Here is a 19,789-nt window from a genome sequence, read left to right on the forward strand (position 1 = left end):
AATGGTGAAACGGACAAAGACGCGCTGGATGAGTTTATTACACACAAAGATGACAAGGTTGGATTCCTCTCGAATCAACAAGTGGAAGACAATCTCATGACAATGCTGTTCGGAGGCCACCACACCACAGCTCTCGCTCTCATGTGGCTGATCAAACACTTGAATGAGAACCCACAAGCTTTCAAGGAAGTGGAGGTTATTATTATTGTTATTATTATTATTATGATTTTTTAAAAATCTGTTTTGATTCTAGGAGGAGCAAAGGAGAATACTTCTTGGTAAAAGAACCAAGTATAGCTTAACTTGGGAAGACACAAGACAGATGCCAGCCACTCTAAGGGTTGTGGACTAAGCTCCAATTTTATGTTAGATTTAATTGCAGTGGTTTTGCAGGCTGTCCATGAAAGTCTGAGGCTTTCTAATGTTGTGGGGGTGGTGACACGTAAAATCACTAAGGATATTAGCTACAAAGGTTTTATTACATATGATTGAAGCTAATTCCAATTGTTTGTCTACTTTGTTGGTGTTAACAGGTTACACCTTGCCCAAAGATTGGATGATTCATGTCTATATGCCACCAATTCACTTAGATGACAGCATTTACCCTAATGCAGCAAAATTTAATCCATCCAGATTTGAAGTATGGTAGTTTTCATGTTTATACTTAACCAAACCTTTTATTTTAGGTTCCAGCTAAAACTGGCACATTTATTCCATTTGGCTATGGAGATAGAATATGCCCAGGAAGAGCATTAAGTCAGTTAGAGCAAATGATTTTCATACACAGGCTTATCACAAAATACAGGTAAATTCTTTTGCTCCTCTTTTCTTGGCAACAAATTGTAATCTTTGATTGAAGATGGGAGCCTGTCAATCTAAACAGTACAACAAGCTACTGGCCAATGCCATCCGTGAAAGATGGATACCTCGTACATGCTATGTCCATTTAGTAAGAAATAACAAGTTACAAAAGAAGACCAAGTAAATTCTGCACAATAAGATGATTTCTATTCAAATTCCAAATGATCTTCACAGAAGTCAATAAGATAAATCAAACGTGTTTTGGCATGCAGGTCTCGAACCTGTGTTCTATACTTCTGTTTTGGCCCATGGAGGTTTTCAGCTTGCGGTTTTTAGCACCACGCTATGACCCACTGAACTAATAGGCCTTCGTTCTGATTACAGGTTGTTAATGTTGACGCCTTCTCTCTCGCAGCGTCCAGCAAATCGGCCATGCATTCGTTGTGCTCCACTCCAGGACTCGTTCCATACCTGGAGCTCATCGACTTCAGAAGCTCACGGCCCCTCTCCACGAGCCCGGCATGGCTAGAAGCATCGTCACACTGTCCGCCAGGAGGCCCTCGTCCATCATCCCACCAAAGAGATGGAAAACCTGTCCCGGCGTGACTATATCCTGCCAGTAGCGACATCCAAGTTACCAAGTTCCTCTCTGGAAGCGAATCGAAATACCTCGTGAGCTCTGGACACCATCCCGGACGCCAAGTACAAGTCCACGAGTTTGCTGCCGACCTGTGTCTCGCACTCTACACAAGAATCAGCGTGGAAGGTGCCGGTTTCGATCGAAACTCCGTCCCGGCAGGCTCCCAGTGCTGCGACGAACGAGGCTGAGTTCAGATGGCATCCTTCATGTCGCATTGGATCAAAGAGCTCGCAAGCCTTTTTCACCTTCACTATTTTCAACGTACCCCGCCAGGACGCCGCTCCATTCCGTCGAAGGGCGGCCTCCGTACATGTCCACCAAGTTGTTCGTGAGGAAGAGGTCGCAGCAGCCATACCTGATAGCTTCCGAGTGCACGGTCCATAGAGTTTATCTGAACTTGATTGGTGCTGGATTTCTTCTTTCGCTGCGAGGCCGGTGCAAGCTTTCGATGCAGCAAGAAAGCTCCGAGCATTTGGTCGGCAGTTTCTCGCTCTGGACAGCGCTCATGCTGGGATACGCAGAAAATGGCGAAGAAGACCTGGAACGGAAGCTGTTTACAGAGCTAAGACCGCCAAAGAACGACGTTGCATGACTCCAGTTTGTCGATCCTCTGGGCTCCCACACTTGGAGTACGCATGCTGGCCATGAACAGGCTGGTGTCAAGTCCTCTTCTCGCCGCCTAGGCATGAACAGCCATGCCTTTCTCCAAAGCAAAAGCTTTGACGAGCCTCACTTCTTTCTACTGCAAGCCTTGAGAACTGCCACAAAACTCAGATGATCCGGTTGGAGCCGAGTCGAGAGAAATCGAGAGAAAACCTTAAAGGCCACTTCTTCTTCGAGGTTCGTTGCATATCCCAGCACTAGAGCGTTCCAGGAGACCGTGTTTGGAGAGATGATCTTCTCAAAAGTTCTGCGAGCATCGGCCATGCTCCCACACTTAGTGTACATATCCACCGACGTGTTTCCGACAAAAACATCACTAGATCGATGCTCTCGAGCCACTCGGAAGAATTTTTTGGAATCCTCTTGCGGAAGCTCGCTTACCTGATTTCGAGAGAAATCTGGCGGCTGGATCGGTCGCGTCATTCCATTCTTCGCAGGGAAAATTGCTAGAAAGCTCTGCACTGCTCGAAGAATTTTAGCGAGGGCAAGCTGCCATTGCCCGAGAGCGAGAAGAGAAAGAGCGCCCGAGCGGTATCTTCTTTATATTCCCCTTGGCTATCTTTAACTGAGAATGCATGTGTTGCTGAAAATCTATCGCTGCGGTACAAGAATTTTTCCATTTTAAGGCTCTAAACTCAAGAGAAATGTATCTCAGAGAACTCAGTAGTTTCATCGTCAAACAAAGTCGTTTGGCCCCGTGGAAGACGATGAGAATTGTAAGAAACCTCACATGATCAGTCGGTTTATCAAGGAAGACTCAAATCTGAATGGTTTCATGGCGATCCAACACCCGAGGCCACCACACAACCTACTTTGTTCATTTGCCACCTTTCGGTTCTGCTGCTATCGGGCGCAGCAAACCTAAGGCTTGGAAGTGGGGTTTCCAACCGCTTCTATGAGTGATCAGGAGATACCGCAAGTGCATGGGCCCAGTCCGGATCAAATGAGCCTTGGCAGCCTGGTCGAGCTTGAGAAATCCGGCAAGCACAAGCAAACAAACACGAAGCAAACAAGGTGAATACCGTACCTTATGACAGTGCCTTAACACCGGCGTTCTAAGGACGGGGATCATGTTGGAGGCGTGTAGAACGGCGTCCGAGTTTATCCGAGACAAAGAATGTATGCTGGTAAGTTTCCATTTGGTTTGTAACTCCGAGAAATCTCTCTTTCCATCGGTGGGTTGTTCGTATGAAAATGGCAAGGGCACTTCGTCCAACCGTTTTAATCGTCAAGCCAAGCATTCCACTCGGGCTCCATGCTGAATTTGTGCAAGGGAGACTCAGCCGACACTTCTGAAAAACTCTCCTTGATCGCGTGATTCTTCCTTCTTTCTAGCCTTCACCGCCATCGACGCGCAACGCCCTCGGCCCTGGAGCGAACTAGTTTCTGATGTGCCAGCATTCAGGGTGGATATTTGGGCGCGGCCGAGCGATTGTTCTTCGGAGATGGCGGATTTCCAATCCGAGGTCCCAGCACCTTTTTATGCTAGAAAATTCCAGGTTGTTTAGATCTCTCTCACCTTTCAATGCTCTTCCTTCCAGCCTAGGGTTAAAGCATGGCGAGCAGGAGGCGAGACGTTTTGGCCTCGTGGGCGATGGAACCAAGCTGCCGGTAAGGGCTATCGCTGCGTTTTGGAAGCTGGATCGCTGGATCCCGCGACTCTGTGTATTGGCGACGATGTGCTGCTCGCGGATGCAACTGGAACCGATGCAACTGGAACCTCCATCTTCGACGTGGAATCCATCCGGCAGATGGCAGTCAGGAGTGGCCTGGGCGATGGCAGCTCCAAAGACGCAGCCATGCCCATCAATGGGACGATCATCATCGCTGAAGAAGAAGAAGAAATACAAATACCAAATTAGGCAGAGATGAGCCGCAAGCGTTACCTGGTGCTCGAGGCCGAGGCGAGCAAGTTCATCGGCTGGTTCTATCGCGTGGGTCGCCAGGACGACGAGGAGCTCGACGCCACAAACAGGTGTGGAATGGTGACGCTGGTGAGGCCGGATGGAACTTGCGTCACGAGCTACGCTTGCATGAAAAAGAAGGCGGAGGAGGAATCCGATGGCAAGCGCTACGTTGTGTGCGTGGACGACTGCGTAGCAGAGGTGGCGGGCGGAGTGGGAGTTTTAACTCCCGCGCAGGGATGCTCCCAGAGCTTCTCGGCCTGCGCGGTGGTGGCGCCGATGCCAGGGCCGTGGGGGCCAGGATCGAGTGTGGAGCGCCAGTGATGACTCCCAGGGGTAGCTTGACGGGCGTGGTGGTGGGATTTGGGAAGCTCAGGAATGACAAGAGGAGGTCCAAGAAACTAAAGCCGCCATACAATTTTCCCATCACCAAGGGAGACTTTGGGCCCTTCTTGGAAGGAGTGCCGGAATCCATCGCCAAAGGTAAGCAAGCTTGTTGAGGCATTTGGAGTGATTTTGTTTGTCAGGCAGATTGCATGGCCGGGGTGGAGGTGAATTGCTTGGTGTACTACAATACCGTCGAAGGCAAGATTAGCTTCCCAGCTATTGAATGGAGGGTATGTTCCTACTATTATGATCCTTGACAGTCAACTTACACACTTAGGTGCAGGACAAGAACTACTTCAAAGCAGATGGTACAATTGTTCGGTTAAGCTGCCTGGAACACCGTGATCGAATCCTTCGCCCTCGCGGGATTGGTAGACGCGCTCGATAGGGATCAAGCCCGATGGATCCACGCTTTAGGACTCAATTCTTCCTGGGGATTCGGCCTCGATCCGGGGAAAGAACACTATAGCTACCTTGTATTCCATGGCGGCTGGATTGGAGGGAGCGGCGGAGAATGTGGTGCCCCGGAGTGGAGCGCCATACGTGATCTTGTCGAGCGCCATCGCTGTGGAATCCTTGAGACAATAGGATATACTGTATAGGATAAAACAATTGTCATTATTCTATTGTCTTGAACCTTCAAAGGTTCTAGAAGATGTTGTTTCTACGGGACGCGTTGGACAAGAGCTCATCAGCATCGACAACGAGATCGAATCGAATCACCCCTCAAATCGAAGGTGATCGAATCATTTTCTTGCCTTCATGAGCCAGTTTCTTCTTTCATTTTCTCACAAAAGTTTTCCCACCGTTTGTAGTGACTGCCGTTACCCTGTCGCTTCTTCATGCCTGAACTCTAGAGACTTGATGCATAGTGTTCGTCAACTAAAAGCATTTCAGGACACGCAGATGTAGTGTCCTGAAACGTAATTAAGGCCAGCAGTTGCAATCGTGCCCTTGCATATGGCCTTTTCTACATTCCACGAAGAAAAAGAAACAGAGATACCACTCGTTAGCTATGAAGCACTCTCGATTGGGATGAACTGCGGGAACGTCAAGGCCTGTGCTTCGAGTATGGAGCTAAGAAACCATTAGATTTGATCGATTACAATTTCTGCCTAAAAATTAGAGAAGGCCTTTTGTGGCACCAGCTCAAAGTCGTCACTGTCATAGCGCGTCCGCTCTCTTCCTACCTGGAAAATAACTCGCGAGAAGGAAGCTTGTTAGCACAACACAAACGAGAAGATTTGATTCATAGCTTACTTTGCTGAGGAAGGCCTGATCACAAGACACTTGCTCGTCTACAGCCGTCAGCTTCTTCGCTAGCCTGATCACCCTGTCGCAAGGAATAGCAATGCATTCAACTTCTTACTTGCAATGGAAAGGGAAGAGCTTACTTCTGGATTTCGGAATGAAGACGCTGGCTCATCTCCCGCGTCTTGTACTGCTCCGAGTCCTCTTGGAAGCGAACCATCCCATCCTTTTGATTTATAGTGGCAAAAATCTCTCCGTCTTGTATCTGTAAGACAGCACCAGGTATGAACGAGTGTAAAACAATGATGACATGGGGCTCAAACCATTTGAAGGACGTGCAGCTCGGCATCCTTGGCGCTCTCCAGCTGAACAGTCTGTGCGATGTCTTGTAAAGACAGGGTGAGGTACGTTTGAGTAAGTCTTTGTATGTTCCTCTTGTAAAGGGACGCCACCACTTGCTTCGCCAAACCCAAGTTCTTGTCCTGTGCGTAACAAGTTAAAAGAGGTCGAGAGTTTTCTCTTCTTACATTTCTAAAGGCTTCTTCGTGACTGGTAAGGCAGCGTTGGAGATCCGTGATGTTGCGATTGTTGTACACAGTAACCAACTCTATATAGCCCTGCAAGTTGCGAGGAATGTAAAATACTGACTGTGGAAACTTCAAGCTACCTGACAGCATCCTTTCAAATTCCTCTGGACGATGGAGGGCGTGTACTTTGGGAAGGGAGGCACCTACGAGGATTTCTTGTTACTTCACAAACGTAGACGGCAAAGGCCACAGAATTACCTGACCGTTGTGAATGAGGCACACCAGTACGTACTTCTTGTATGCCTCCACTGCTATGGCATTCATCACATGAGCAGGAGCTGTGAAGGCCTGCCAAGTGAAACAAATAAAAATAAGACCGTGTCTGGCTGACAGCCAGAATCTCTTACATGCTGCAGTAACTCCATGGCTCGCAGGAAATTCTTCAAGCCGATTTGTACCATGCCGCTGGAAGTAAGAGTAAGTTTACTGCGAGAAATGAGAAAAGGAAATCAAAGACCACGTACCCGTAGTAGCAGTAGAGCAAGTAGTCTTTGGGAACAAGCCCGGTCTTCTTGGGGTCTATCTCAAAGATCTGGTCCTCCAGGATCGGAGCAGCAGCCTTGTAGCACTTGGAGAGCAAACACACGAGCAAAAAATCCGCATGAATGGGCGTCAAGTACTCGGAGGATGGCTGGAACTTCCTGATGGCGACTTGGAGTGGAAGAACAGCACGAATGGGCCTGTGCATGTTCATCGCGTGTTCCCTTAGCTTCCGGCACAGGGAATTGACTATATCACCACAGCAAACACCATGAGCTAGCAAGTTCTTTGATTCTCCAAGAACAAGAGAAAACAAAGAAAGAAGGAGAACTCACATTTATCCGGGCAGTAGCGAATCTGCTCGGGCGAACAAACCGTGATAAAGTTCGTCACGGACATGAGGAAATTCTCGGCCTCCTCTCTCGAGGGCCCGGCAGACCATCTCCCATCCCTGATTACAGAAAAGATCTCTCTTTGTCTCAAAGAAACAATCGAAACTTACAGAATGAAAAGGAAGCCGAGGGAATGCTTGGCAGGATCCAAGGCGTGGAGCGCCGGCTGCAATCGCGCGCCCTGGGATCGCATCGCGTCATCGTTCTGGCGCAGGAGGACGAGAAGCTGGCCGAGATCATCCGCGCTTCCAGACAGCCCTTGGACCTGTGTGACGAGCTGCTCCATCGATAAACCCTAAAATATTTTTTTCCGCCACTCCTCGGAATCGAGCTCTAGATCTGCGTGAAGAAAGCCCTAGTAAAAAAAATGGCGGATGGAAGTGGAGGAGAGGCCGCCCTGGCGATGGCAGAGGTGAAGAGAAGAGCGCGCGATGAGATCGCCGGCGACGCTGCTGCTGGAGGCAAGAGATTACGCGCGACGGAGCTCTTCGATGAGCCGCTCGCGGCGGCGTCGCGGCCATCGCCAGGGATCAAGCACCAGGGGCAGGAGAATGGGGTAAGCATCAGGGACGAGGAATTCGCGACCGCCGAGGTTGTGAATGCCAGCCGGAGCGGTAGCGCCAGCGCAGCGGCCGTGGAAGATTTCGGGGAGGAGGAGGATGGATTGCGGTCGGATGTAGAGGAGGAGGAAGAGGAGGAGTTTGTAGATGAGACCGAGAGCGACGAAGTGGACGATGAGGAGGAAGAAGGGGATTACACGGACGAGGACGACTACAGCGATGTGGAGCTCCAGCTATCGGGCGCTCAAAATCGCCCGAGAAGGATAGAGAAGGGGATCGTCCTGGACAAGGGGAAGAACAAGGCGGCGGCGGCGGTGGCTCCTCCGCAGGACTACAAAGGCAAAGGCAAGGCGATCGTCCAGGAGGAGGACAGCAGCAGCGACGATAGCGAAGTGGGCGTGGACGAGGACGAGTTCCTCAAGGCAAACATGGCAGCGCTCAGGGACGCCGATGCGCTGGAGGAGGTGGACTTGAACAACATTCTTCCCACAAGGACGCGCCGGCGGACGATCCAGCAGCCCGTCCATTGCGATGATCCTGGCAATGGATCCAGCGAGGAGGACGAAGACTATGTTGCCGGTGGCGAGCTCGGCACTCCAGGAGGAGGAGGAGGAGGAGGAGGAGGTAGGCAAACACAGAAAAAAAGTCGATTTCTTTTCTTCCAGATCGAGCTGAAACTTCGTCCGTGGTTTTCCAGGGAAATGATCACGCTGCTGTACGTGGTATGTTCTTCCATTTCTTTTCCCTGTCGCTGAGATCTCTTAGATTTGATCGTGTGATAGTTTTGGTGGTCTGTGAATGCAGGTGACTTGTTGCCTATGCGTATTTCATTGCTGCAAAATGTTTGCCAGTTTTGATGCAATGTAGGGTTTTTCTTGTCTTCCTGGTAACTTTTCTTTTCTTACTTTCTAACCCAATGTAAATATTGGATTTTCACCTCCTCGAATATTCTTCTAATGTATTCTTCCTAGCGCGCAGCTGCGCCGGAATCAGGCGCTCCGTTTCGATTTCCATGGCATCGTCTGTCCGAAATGCCAGGAAGAATGTCGAGAAAAAGGATTTCGTCCCAGGAATTGATGAGCGCCTTCATTCGGACGAGGAGCTCGACGCCAAAATGTGTGGAATGGTGAGGGCTGGTGACGCCGGATAGGACTTGCGTGAAGGCCAAGCGACACCACATATTAAGCTCGCCGAAAAATCTCTCTTTTGCCTGTTTTGCATGGAAAATGATGTTCCAAAGACCAGGTTTCAAAGCAACTATTGCCCACTACATTCCTCCCCCGGCAGACCATCTTTGGAGAGATAATAAGGCGGCATTTTGCAATTTATCTCTGCGAGCAAATGATATTCCAAAAGACCAGATTTCAATAAAATCTTTGCCTCGTTCGGCAGACCATCTTTGCAAAGGTGACATGCCCATCTTCCGAATAGATATGAAGCATCACTGTCCACGAAAAGAGGATCTTCTCGCTCATCTCCTCGGACATTTACCTCGCGCAAAACATTCGAGCTCAGAAACACTCCGGTAATCCAGATGATAAGGAACGTCAAGGTGGAGCTAAGACATAGCCATCCTTTGCCCACGACGCACAAAACTTTGCAGGTTTCAGCCGAACGTGTTTGGAACGTTTGCGAGCGCGTTCGGCCGTTCGCAAACGCTTTTGGTCCTGGAGCCGAACGTTCGCGAACGCGTTTGGCGTTTGGCGTTTGGCGTTTGGCGTCTGGCGTTGGCGAACTTGAATCGGTGCCAGCATTCAGGATGGAGATTCGGGCGAGGCCGAGCGATTGTTCTTCGGAGCCCGCGAGGAAAATGATCGAGCGTGAAAAATTACCCGCCATACTTTGTCATACAATAATCCAAGAATTACCCGCCATCCTTTTGTCATACAATCCAGATTCCATGACCTGGTCTTGTCAGTGGTTACATCTCGGGTTACATTTACAAGGAGCATGGCCGCGACATCACTTTCCTGTGTGGAGCTTTGAGGCGGAGAGAAAGGATTTCCTTGGTCACGAGGGTGTATGTTATCTGGGAGATCGACAAGCTCGCAGGAATATGGAAGCAGCGGTATTAAGGAAGCCGAGACAGCTTTCGCCATCTACCTCAACGCTGCTTGTAGGAAGCACTGTTGGTTTTCTCCGTGGTTGAAACCAGATGCACATTCATTCCCAGCACCATCGAGCCGAAGATACTGCCTGGCTCCACCTCGGCTGAAAGATTGCTCTGGATTCTACAAAAGAAGGGCCCGGGATTTTCCTTTGATAATTCTAGCATATTTTAACCCGATTTGCTTGTAGGCGGGTAAGAGTTCGTTAGCTCTTTCCGATGGTTACCTTGGATCCAGCACGAAAATGATTACATTGCTATCTGGGAGAATCAGCATTGTGAAAACGCAGCTAGGCTAGCCGAACGATTGTACCAAAGTAGTTCTTCTCCTGAAAGAGGGAAAACCCCGACTGAAAGGGCCCAAGGTGATGGGAAACTTGTATGGCAGCTTTAGTCTCTTGAACCTCCTCTTGTCATTCCTGAGCTTCCCACCACGCCCGGGGAGTCATCACTGGCGTGGCAGAATGATATGACGGTAAGGAAGGAGTTGACAGCTCTTCTCGTACTCCAAGAGATCGTCAAATCGTCCCATCGCCTCCCACCGATGTTCCGGCCACGAGCAGCGGCTTGTTGTTCGACACCACCTTCACCCACGGCCTTGGCATCGGCGCCACCACCGCGCAGACTCCTGACTGCCGTCTGCATCTTCTCCTGGAAGTATGTGTTTCCATGACAACGCTCTCGGTCATTACGTGGAACTGTCGGGGGCTCAGCTCTGACGACAGTCGTCTCAACAAGCTCCGGATGGATTCCACGTCGAAGATGGAGGTTCCAGTTGCATCCGCGAGCAACACATCGTTGCCAATACAGAGCCGCGGGATCCAGCTTCCAAAGGTTCCATCACTCACGAGACCAAAACGTTTGGCCTCCTGCTCCCCATGCTTCAACCACAGGCCCATGAGTATTTGAGTATTTGAGTAATCTGGCTGGAGAAAATGTGCCAGCCTTCTATCGGGAAATTAGGCGAACGAGATCATCTTCGCGATAAATTCCAATAGCGCCGCTCTGCAGGATCATTTCAAAACCAGGATACCGCGTCCCTGCGAGGAGCTGATGGGATCATCCTCGCGCACTGGTAATCGACTAACGAGCTTAGTGAGGATGGAACTCTTGATATAGGCCATTGTTCCTCCCGGAAGGACGTTACTGCTTGTTTTCCAGGCGGTGTTCATGCCCGCAGCTCCATGCAGCGTCAAGCCAAGGTGATAGAATGATATCAGAAACGTATTTGGCGCGAAACTAAGACCCCCGAGTCCCAAGTCTCGCACCACCTACAAAGAAGGAAAAAGGACGCCATCAAAGATGGATAGACAAGAAGAAAGATATGATCACCTGGAGCCGGACGAGTCGCAAAAGATGCACTCGCCATGCCTCGAATTTTTCCAGAAGTGCCCAAACAAAACACTGCCGTCTGCCGAGTAGTATCGCCCTTGTCCGTGCGCTCTCCCTTGCACAAATTCGGCATGGAGCCGGTCGCCCGAGTGGAAATAAAACCATCCCTGAGACCACACCTCAATGCTTGGCTTGACGATCAAAACACATACCTTTCCATGGATGAGATTGTCACGCCAGTGCCCTTGGTAGACGTCGCCATTTGCATAGTAAAGCGTTCCCATCCCACTTCTCTTGCCTTGGACCCAATCCCCGTCGTAGAAACTCCCATCAGCGAACGTCCATCGACCCTGAGAACGTATAGCCACGATGAGAAAATAAGAAGGAATTTAAACGCTCGTTACTTGATTACCTTGCCATCTGGTTGTCCTCCTTCACAACGTCCTTTATACGAACCACCTTGAAAGTTCATCTCCACCGACGGAGAGAGGCTTCTCGGACTTCGCTCGTTTTCCTGGTGAAGCTAATGTTGAATATGTAAGAACAAACCAAATGGAAACTTGCCAGCATACACGCAGCTCGTTCCGACAGAGACTGCTCTGGCCTGTTGCGATCTTTGTCTTGGATCAGCTCGGAGGCCGTTCTACACGCCTCCAACACCGCGTCGATTCCCATCTTTAGAACGCCGGTGTTAGGCACTGCAGCTGGGTCACAAGGCAACGGTTGCAGCGCATTCACCTTGTTTGCTTCGTTTGGTTCCACGTAGCTGTGTGCCTGTGCTTGCCGGATTTCTCGAACTCGACCAGGCTGCCGAGGCTCGTTTGATCTCGACTGGGCCCAAGCTCTCGCGTTATCAGAAAATGGTCCTGATTCCCATGAACGACATTCCTTATCACTCGTAGAAGCGGTTGGAAACGTTCTCTGTGCCTTTGAATCGATGTGAGTTTCAGTCACGGAAGTTCCATTTGCTCTTGTATTCTCTCGACTTGTTGATGAAGAGTTTTTAGCAAGGAAATTCTCTGTAAAAGTAGAGCTCGACGTAGGAGCATTCTGACAATGTCCGCGGCTGTCTTGACGCGTGCTGGGATACACAACCTTTCCAATCAAGTTGTCTTTTCCAGTTTCCATCCTGCATTGAAACTTCTTAAGACTTTTTCTCACGTAAGAAAGCTGCATGTACCTCGTTGTCATTAACAGAACGTGATGAGTTCCAGGAGCCAGACTTGTATCAAGCACGGAAAAGCATGCAATTGTCGCCTCTGTTTTTGATACAGAGCGGAGAATGCGCGCAGCGGTGCGCATTTCATCCTTTCGTACTCGCTTTGAGTTGGCCACGGCACAAATTATCGGTCCTTGTCTCTCCTGCTCGCATCAGTTAGTATTGAGACGTATACACCAGAAAGAAAAACATACCTTCTCTGACATGGGAACCATGTCGAGAGCTTCCTTGACTGCTTCCATCGGCGAAATCCCACTTCCAAGCCTTACATTTGCCACGCTCCATAGCCGAAGGATCTGAGCAGAACCGAATAGTAACAAATGAATGAATTAGAGAGAAGTATCTTACCATTTCAGAAATAGAGAATTCAGTAGTTCCATCATAAAAGAAAGACGTTTGGCCCTGTAGAAGACGATGAAAATTGTCAAACTAAGAGCAATGTCGTCACTTACAGATATCAACTGAGAAACAGCCTGAACTCCGAGTGAAACCATATTGTTCGATAGACAAGTTGCTTCCATTACAGTAAGACCATCTCTTGTCAGTAATGTCTCGTGATCGATCACTGCAAAGTAGGAAACCTCACATAACTTGCGACAAAGATCAGTCATCTTACCAAGAAGTAAGTCAGCAGCAGCTTTAAGAGTGGCAAGACTCCGCTCAGCCTACTTTCGACGGTTGGAACAAGAAACAGTAAAAACTGCCAGCTTATCAAGACTTACTTTCTCCAGACGTCTTTGGCCCTCAAATCTGAATGGTTTCGTGGCGATACAAAACCCGATACCACCACCAGCGCGCACAGCCCTGAGTTTAGCACATATTGCATCCAAGCATTGACAAGTCCCTGCTCCAAAGACCTTGAAAATATGCCTGAGTTTATCTTGAATAAAATCTCGTATTAACATACCAGTACAATCGCAGCTTCCACAGTTGATGAATTTTCAGCAAGCCGAATAAGTGGTCCTTCCATTTCGATTCCTAAGCACAGAAATATTTTCACGGACACGAGTAAAGAAGAATCCATTCGTACCTTCTCTTGCTTCCATTCTCTCTCGAAACCTGTTAAGAAATTTATAAAGCTAAAGCTAAACACAAAGGAGAGAATGAGCTACCTTTGGTTCAACACTGTCGCAACTCGCGAGCTCCACAGTGCCGCCCGCGACGATTCTAGCTCGGGATTTCTCTCCTCTTGTCTAGAACCAAGCAGCACACTGCATTCTACCACTCTTCTCTTGCTCTCGGGCGATACCTTCAAAACACAGGGCTCACGCAATCGCGCAACGGCAGCTCCATTGGCCTGGCAAAATGCCACGCCGATGCCCAGGGCCATTGCCTCGCCTCGCCCTAGCGCTCGCCTTTCCCTATTTCCAAAATCTCCTTCCCTCCATTATTTAGGGTTCTTCGAGCAACGCGATTCCATCGCGCTCGCTTCTAGCATTGCGCGCGGAGGATGGAATGCAGCGTTCGATCCAGACGCCAGATTTCTGTCAGGTAAGTGAGCTTTCGCAAAGGATTCCAAGCTAGGCCGACCGTTTTTCTTCCTAGTAGCTCGAGACCATCGATCGCAAGCAGACCAGGCTACGACGATACCTCGCCGGGCTCAAAGAATGCGGCAGCTCCAAGGATCTGGCAAGAGGGAAAAGAATCCACAGCGAGGCCGTCCAGAATGGGGACGAGAGCAACATCTACTTGGCCAGCAGTCTCATCAGCATGTATTCCAAGTGTGGAGATCTTCCGGACGCGAGGGAAGTTTTCGACAGGCTTCCTCGCCACAACCGCGACGTAGCAGTCTGGACAGCCTTGATCATGGGCTACGCGGACAACGGCCTGGAAGATCGAGCACTGGACGAGTTTTTCCGCATGGATTGCCCGCTGAATCCTCGACCATTCGTCGCTGCGCTCAAGGCTTGCTCGAGTCTGGCGGAGAAGGAAGAAGCCATACAGGATGGTGGTAAGGCTATGGCGATCAAGTCAAGGAGCCTCGAGAGGGGCCGGGAGATACACGCTCGGGCTTGCAGGCTTGGATTCGACTCTAGTGATGTTTTCGTGGGGAATACGCTGGTGGATATGTACGCGAAGTGCGGAAGCATGGCCGATGCTCGCAGAGCTTTCGAGAAGATCATGGCTCCAGATACGGTCTCCTGGAACGCTCTAGTGCTGGGATATGCAACGAACCACGAAGAAGCAGTGGCCTTTGAGGTGTTCTCTCGATTTCTCTCGACTTGGCTCCAACCGGATCATTTGAGCTTTGTGGCAGTTCTCAAGGCATGCAGTAGCTTAGCAACGAAAGAAGTGGCTGCTCATAACAGGCTCGTCAAAGTTTTTGCTTTGGAGAAAGGCATGGCTGTTCATGCTGAGGCAGCAAGAAGAGGACTTGATACCAGCCTCTTCGTGGCCAGCAGTCTAGTAGACATGTACTCCAAGTGTGGGAGCATGGTGGACGCTCAGAGGATCTACAACAAGCTGGAGTCATGCAACGTTGTTCTTTGGACAGCGCTCATGCTGGGATACGCAGAAAATGGCGAAGAAGATCTGGCACTGAAGCTATTCATAGAGCTAAGACCGAGAAATTGCCGACCAAATGCTCTGAGCTTTCTGGCTGCATCGAAAGCTTGCACCGGCCTCGCAGTGAAAGAAGAAATCCAACACCAACAAGTGGAGACGATCAAGAGAAGGCCAGTAAAGATCAACTCTCTGGAGAAGGGGATGGCCGTGCACTCGGAAGCTATCAGGTGTGGCTGCTGCGATCTCTTCCTCACGAGCAACCTGGTGGACATGTACGGAAAGTGTGCAAGCATGGAGGACGCTCAGCGGGCCTTTGACGGAATGGAGCGGCGAAACGCGGTTCTATGGACGGTACTTCTGGCGGGATACGTTGAAAACGGTGAAGGTGAAAAGGCTCGCGAGCTCTTCGCTCCAATGCGACGCGACGGATGCCATCCAAACTCGGCCTCATTCGTCGCAGCACTGGGGGCCTGCAGGGACGGAGTTTCGATCGAAACCGGCAGGGCCTTCCACGCTGATATTTGCCGGAGTGGCGTCGAGTGTGAGACACAGGTCGGCAGCAAACTCGTGGACTTGTATTCCAAGTCCGGGATGGTGTCCAAAGCTCACGAGGTATTCGATTCACTTCCAGAGAGGAACTTGGTGACTTGGACATCGCTACTGGCAGGATATAGTCGCGAAGGGAGGACGCGAGAGGTTTTCCATCTCTTCGGCGGGATGCTAGACGAGGGCCTCCAGGCGGACAGGGTGACGATGCTGTGCCTTCTCACGGCTTGTAGCCATGCCGGGCTCGTGGAGAGGGGCCGTGAGCTTCTTAAGTCGATGAGCTCCAGGTATGGAGTGAGTCCTGGCGTGGAGCACTGCGAATGCATGGCCGATTTGCTGGAGAGAGCTAACGAGGCCGAAGCTGCGAGGGAGATGAGAAAGATGGTGGCCAGGAAAGAAAATCCAACAATAATAAACTGAAATTAACTTAGTGCTAAGGCCTTTTAGCTCAGTTGGTCAGACCGTGGTGCTGATAACGCCAAGGTCGCAGGTTCGAACCTGCATGGGCCAAAACTGCTGTAGTAAACAAGGATGTTTTTTCTCTCTATCTGCGGCTTTAAGAAATCTTCCATAAGCCTGTACAGTTTCTGATTCACCGGCCGAATGTCAATGTTCGAATGTTAATGAACTTAGTGTTATTTACATTATAATATTTATGGCAGTACAAAATTATGTTCGCTAGCTAATAATTTATTAGCAATTAACTAACTCAGATCATTAATCATAGGTATATCTCATGAATTTAACTTCTAACCGGCTTTTCAAGCAAAGCAGTGAGAAAGACATGGCGAGAGTTGTGAGAGTCAACGGACCATCTAACTCTCTCATAGCCCATGCGATCAATGGCAGGAACATAGACCGTTTGCAACATCTCATAGCTGCAAGCCAGCTTCTCGAGCCACAAGAGCCCTCCAGGCCTCAATATCCTGTCCAGATCATACACAAGGAACTCGAAGCTTTCAGCGGGCATGGAGCCCGATCCAACGATGTCCTCGGCGTGGACGATATCCATGGTGTTGTCAAAGAAGGGCAGCCGCTGGGATATGGTGACATGCATGGGCACCAAGCCCCTCGCCGCCACGACACTGCTCAAGGGAGCGCCCACGTCCAATGTGGTGGTGACGATCGTCACGCCCATCTCTCGCATCCTAGCTGCAAAGCTTCCAGTCCCGCCGCCCAGATCGAGCCCAATCCTCAGCCCACCTCGCTTCATCGCCAGCACCCCGTGAATGACGAGGTCGTGATCGTCGCGAGCGCTCACCCATCTGTGCTTCTCCTTGTCCAAATCGAGGCAGGAATCGCAGCCCATGATCGAGCTCGAGCTATGGCGGCCCAGGCAGCTGAAGTTCTTGCAGGCGTAGTGCGTCCAGAGGATGGCATTGTCGGGAGGGAGGCTCCAGAGACAAGCCGGGAAGGGCAGCGGATCGCTGGACGAGTTTGGGGATCTTGCGAAGCATCGCCTGCGCGGGAGAGGCTCGCAGCCTTGCAGCATCAGCGTTTGTGCGAGATCGGAGTCGTCCGGGCAAAGGCCTCCCACGGGGTAGTCCATGAAGGTCTGGAGGAGATCCTTGCTGCTGGATCCGGCGCACGCGTGGCCCACCGGCGATGCCACCCTTGAGATCTGGAAGAGCTTGTGCTTGCCGAGAGGAAGGTCGCGGAGCGCGATGAACTCCTGGAGCTCAGAGCTGGGGATTGGATCCAAGAGATTGAGGTTGTCGTTCACGTTTTCGGGAAGCATGGATTGATCTTCGTTCTCCTCTCGCTGACTCCTTGGCTTTGGATCTCGCTGCTGATCTAGCCGACCCAGAAACGAGGATAGATCATTCCGGATCCCGACCAGCTGAATCTGCGCTAGCTCCAGCTCGTGGTGGACGCGAGAGATGTGGCTCGTGATCTTCGTCGCCTGAAGCTTGCTCGATCTTTCGCCGGCTAATCTGGAGAAGAAGCTGCTGTAGCTCTTGCTGCCATGATCGTGCTGCGAGCTCGTTGCTGTGAGGCTGTAGAGCATCACAAAGTTGGTTCCAAGGAGACAAAGTAGAATCACGCATTTCCAAATGCCTATGCAAATCCTAGAGCAGTAGCTACTCTTTTTCTCGTCCGCCGCTCTCTTGCTTCCCATCTCTCTCTATAGATTGAAAGTTTAGTGGCTCGCTCGTGGCATGCTTGAAGGAATGAAACTCAGATCGTGGATTAACTATAGAAGATCGATCATGATGGCTTCGTGGATTATAGTATGATGGTCAGGTTGGTAATCATGGCGATGCGTTGGAGGAAAATTTTCCTATGTAGATTCCACTTTGTTGGTATCTCATGGACTTTCGTAATATTTTTGAAATACTTTCATAATGTCTATCTTAATAATTCGTATCTTCATGATCTTAGGAAAAACTCACCGCTCAAGCTTGCTAAAAGTCATGGTACATGCTTTATTTTGTTAAAGTGGAACTTATTCAGTAAAGTGGGACATTAATTAGCATGTGTCCACATGCCATTTCCTAGTACTTAATTAATATTTATTAATATTTCTATCAGTTTTTTAATTTATTTTTTTATATTTCACAATATTATAACACAAAATCATATGAAAAGTTTTTAATTTATAAATTATAAAGCTAAAACTTTAATTTTTTATTGTTGTTATAAAAATGGCATGTGGCCACACACTATAAGTGGGATAATGAAAAATTCCACTTTAACAAAATAAAGCATGTACCAGAATTACTATCAAATGGTCATCCCACCATTCCAGAATGCCGGGGGTTGTTTTCTCAGGATTGTTCACCAAACAAGCTACACTGGTTCCTAGATTTCACGTATCTATACAATAGAGAATTGATAGGCCTAATATACCAATTCAGCTCTTAACTGGACTCGAGCTTCTTGGACAAATAAGTATGATAAAAGAAATTTCCTTGCAGTGGGTTTGAATTTGAATATCTTTGAGTGTTACTTAATTTCTCAATTAGAATGAACTTAGAACCCTCGAGTTCATTAAGTTTTGTATTTGCCCGAACAAAGGTGTATCAACTAAATAAGGTTTTCAATGAAATTGTCAATAGAAAAAATCCAAAAATTATAAACTAAATGAATTTGCTTGTAGTACAATTCGTTATGCTTTAGTGTTCTCTAATCAGTATGCAAACTTTCATAAAAGAAACAAACATTCATACCATAAATTTCTTTCCAAGTAATTTCTATAACTGATGGAGAATATTAAAAAAATCGTGGAATAGATAAGTTATAAATAAAATAATTTGTTTCTGTTTTCTTAATAGTAGTGTTATTCCTATTTATCAATGTAATTGATAAAATGAAAGTTTATAATTATAAACATGTTTTTAATTTATAAACATATTGCATATCAACCATTCGATGGTAGAATAAACTATAATATACTAGAAAGTGTTTAGGAAAGTTTATAAATTATAAATACAAGATTAATCTAAATGAATAATAACTGTTAGATTGTAGAATATCTTAGAATATTCAAGCATATTCTAGCTATATTCACTGGCATCTTAGTCCCCTACAGTTTTGCCTAAGTAAACCAATAATTTGTATGTTGTCTAATGGCTTGCTATAAACTTTTTGTTGAAGGATTAAAAAAATATTAAACCAAAATCATATCAGAAAAAGTATATATTACAAATATACATAGAAAATAAAATGATTTAAACTTTAGAGTATTATTTTATTTCCTGGATGCTGGATCTATGCCCTTAGAAACATAAAAATAAAAAAAATATGAATCTATGCAACTAAAAGTAAAACATAATTGGAAATTAATGGGAATGTTGTGTAAATTCTCACAAATTTATAAAAAGAATAAATTAATATCTAAAACTTTATGTTTATATATACAAGAATATTCAAACATATGCTAGAAGAAGATAATAATATCAATAGGTAGAGAACCACTTCTGGCTGTGTGGTGGATTTAGAGCTTTAGAAAAGATTGGTATGTGTGGTAAGATAAAGGAGACGTGTTGCTACAGAGCTACAAAATTGTCAAAAGTAAGATATTGCCTTATTGGTGATCAATTAAAAGCCCAACTCTATATAATCGTCTCATTAATTCAAAACATCTCACCCTCTCTCCTTTTTTACTTTCATGTTTAGTGGATCATATCCCATAATGTCTCTCTTAGCAATTCTTATCTTCGCAATCCTAGGAAGAACTCACTGCTCAAGCCTGCTGAAAATCATGGTACCAGCATACATCTATCCATCTCCCAGCAATACTGCATGGCAGACCCTCACTACCCAAGCAGCCTAATTTCCATACTGCCTGGTTACAATAATAAATCCCAATAATGGTCCTGGTACTTCTGTAATCTCAGACTACCAAAATGCCATCCAAGCTTTCAAGAATGCCCAAGGTCTCTTACTCGGTTATGTTCCCACAACATATGGCA

General features: G+C 48.1%; 7 protein-coding genes and 1 non-coding gene across 17 annotated transcripts in view; 5 read left to right on the forward strand and 3 right to left on the reverse strand.

Annotated features, from left to right (window-relative positions):
• LOC9655381 (abscisic acid 8'-hydroxylase 1) overlaps positions 1-32 on the forward strand; it is a 918-nt gene extending 886 nt beyond the window's left edge. The window contains exon 3 of the mRNA XM_024670408.1: positions 20-32. Coding sequence (XP_024526176.1) covers positions 20-32 — 13 coding nt within the window. The remainder of the gene's footprint in view (positions 1-19) is intronic.
• Positions 33-3,548: 3,516 nt separating this feature from the next.
• Positions 3,549-5,019, forward strand: LOC112344822. 2 transcript variants are annotated; one of them, XM_024670243.1, is made up of 3 exons: positions 3,549-4,491; positions 4,540-4,625; positions 4,679-5,019. In XM_024670243.1, the coding sequence occupies exons 1-3, from the start codon at positions 4,248-4,250 to the stop codon at positions 4,781-4,783; spliced, it is 435 nt and encodes a 144-aa protein (XP_024526011.1). In that variant the 5' UTR covers positions 3,549-4,247; the 3' UTR covers positions 4,784-5,019. The 2 variants fall into 2 exon arrangements, 1 of the variants encoding a protein (XP_024526011.1); XR_002991839.1 differs by having other exon boundaries at positions 4,536-5,019.
• A 417-nt stretch (positions 5,020-5,436) lies between these two features.
• Positions 5,437-7,426, reverse strand: LOC9634011 (COP9 signalosome complex subunit 3). Its single transcript, XM_002965751.2, has 11 exons — positions 7,216-7,426; positions 7,049-7,164; positions 6,698-6,962; positions 6,581-6,638; positions 6,432-6,521; positions 6,314-6,376; positions 6,174-6,263; positions 5,970-6,128; positions 5,790-5,911; positions 5,656-5,728; positions 5,437-5,585 (listed from the first exon to the last, which is right to left on the reverse strand). The coding sequence occupies exons 1-11, from the start codon at positions 7,389-7,391 to the stop codon at positions 5,511-5,513; spliced, it is 1,287 nt and encodes a 428-aa protein (XP_002965797.1). The 5' UTR covers positions 7,392-7,426; the 3' UTR covers positions 5,437-5,510.
• Positions 7,427-7,431: 5 nt separating this feature from the next.
• On the forward strand, positions 7,432-8,626 carry LOC112344821 (myelin transcription factor 1-like). Of its 7 annotated transcripts, none has more exons than XM_024670234.1 (3): positions 7,432-8,289; positions 8,363-8,387; positions 8,448-8,626. In XM_024670234.1, the coding sequence occupies exons 1-2, from the start codon at positions 7,473-7,475 to the stop codon at positions 8,368-8,370; spliced, it is 825 nt and encodes a 274-aa protein (XP_024526002.1). In that variant the 5' UTR covers positions 7,432-7,472; the 3' UTR covers positions 8,371-8,387; positions 8,448-8,626. The 7 variants fall into 7 exon arrangements, with proteins under 7 accessions (XP_024526002.1, XP_024526000.1, XP_024526001.1 ...); XM_024670232.1 differs by having other exon boundaries at positions 8,470-8,626; XM_024670233.1 differs by having other exon boundaries at positions 8,363-8,384; positions 8,470-8,626.
• A 2,927-nt stretch (positions 8,627-11,553) lies between these two features.
• On the reverse strand, positions 11,554-13,705 carry LOC112344820 (protein ACCUMULATION AND REPLICATION OF CHLOROPLASTS 3-like). The gene is made up of 11 exons (XM_024670230.1): positions 13,436-13,705; positions 13,354-13,382; positions 13,231-13,301; positions 13,046-13,180; positions 12,940-12,988; positions 12,776-12,888; positions 12,672-12,725; positions 12,518-12,619; positions 12,285-12,466; positions 11,677-12,233; positions 11,554-11,618 (listed from the first exon to the last, which is right to left on the reverse strand). Coding segments are annotated over exons 1-11 (1,512 nt in total). The 5' UTR covers positions 13,654-13,705; the 3' UTR covers positions 11,554-11,616.
• Positions 13,698-15,811, forward strand: LOC112344819 (pentatricopeptide repeat-containing protein At2g13600-like). Of its 3 annotated transcripts, XM_024670229.1 has the most exons (3): positions 13,698-13,814; positions 13,872-15,440; positions 15,496-15,657. In XM_024670229.1, the coding sequence occupies exons 1-3, from the start codon at positions 13,779-13,781 to the stop codon at positions 15,550-15,552; spliced, it is 1,662 nt and encodes a 553-aa protein (XP_024525997.1). In that variant the 5' UTR covers positions 13,698-13,778; the 3' UTR covers positions 15,553-15,657. The 3 variants fall into 3 exon arrangements, with proteins under 3 accessions (XP_024525997.1, XP_024525995.1, XP_024525996.1); XM_024670227.1 differs by having other exon boundaries at positions 13,872-15,811; XM_024670228.1 differs by having other exon boundaries at positions 13,774-13,814; positions 13,869-15,811.
• Positions 15,812-15,884, forward strand: TRNAI-GAU. Its single transcript has one exon. It is a non-coding gene; the product is annotated as a tRNA-Ile (tRNA).
• On the reverse strand, positions 15,831-17,493 carry LOC9655383. The gene is made up of 2 exons (XM_002965753.2): positions 16,129-17,493; positions 15,831-15,950 (listed from the first exon to the last, which is right to left on the reverse strand). Exons 1-2 carry the CDS (start codon positions 17,491-17,493, stop codon positions 15,831-15,833), a joined length of 1,485 nt encoding a protein of 494 aa, XP_002965799.2.
• Between the last annotated feature and the right edge of the window lie 2,296 nt (positions 17,494-19,789).

The sequence above is a fragment of the Selaginella moellendorffii genome, unplaced genomic scaffold, assembly GCF_000143415.4.
Source record: "Selaginella moellendorffii unplaced genomic scaffold, v1.0 SELMOscaffold_6, whole genome shotgun sequence".
Lineage (NCBI taxonomy): Eukaryota > Viridiplantae > Streptophyta > Lycopodiopsida > Selaginellales > Selaginellaceae > Selaginella > Selaginella moellendorffii.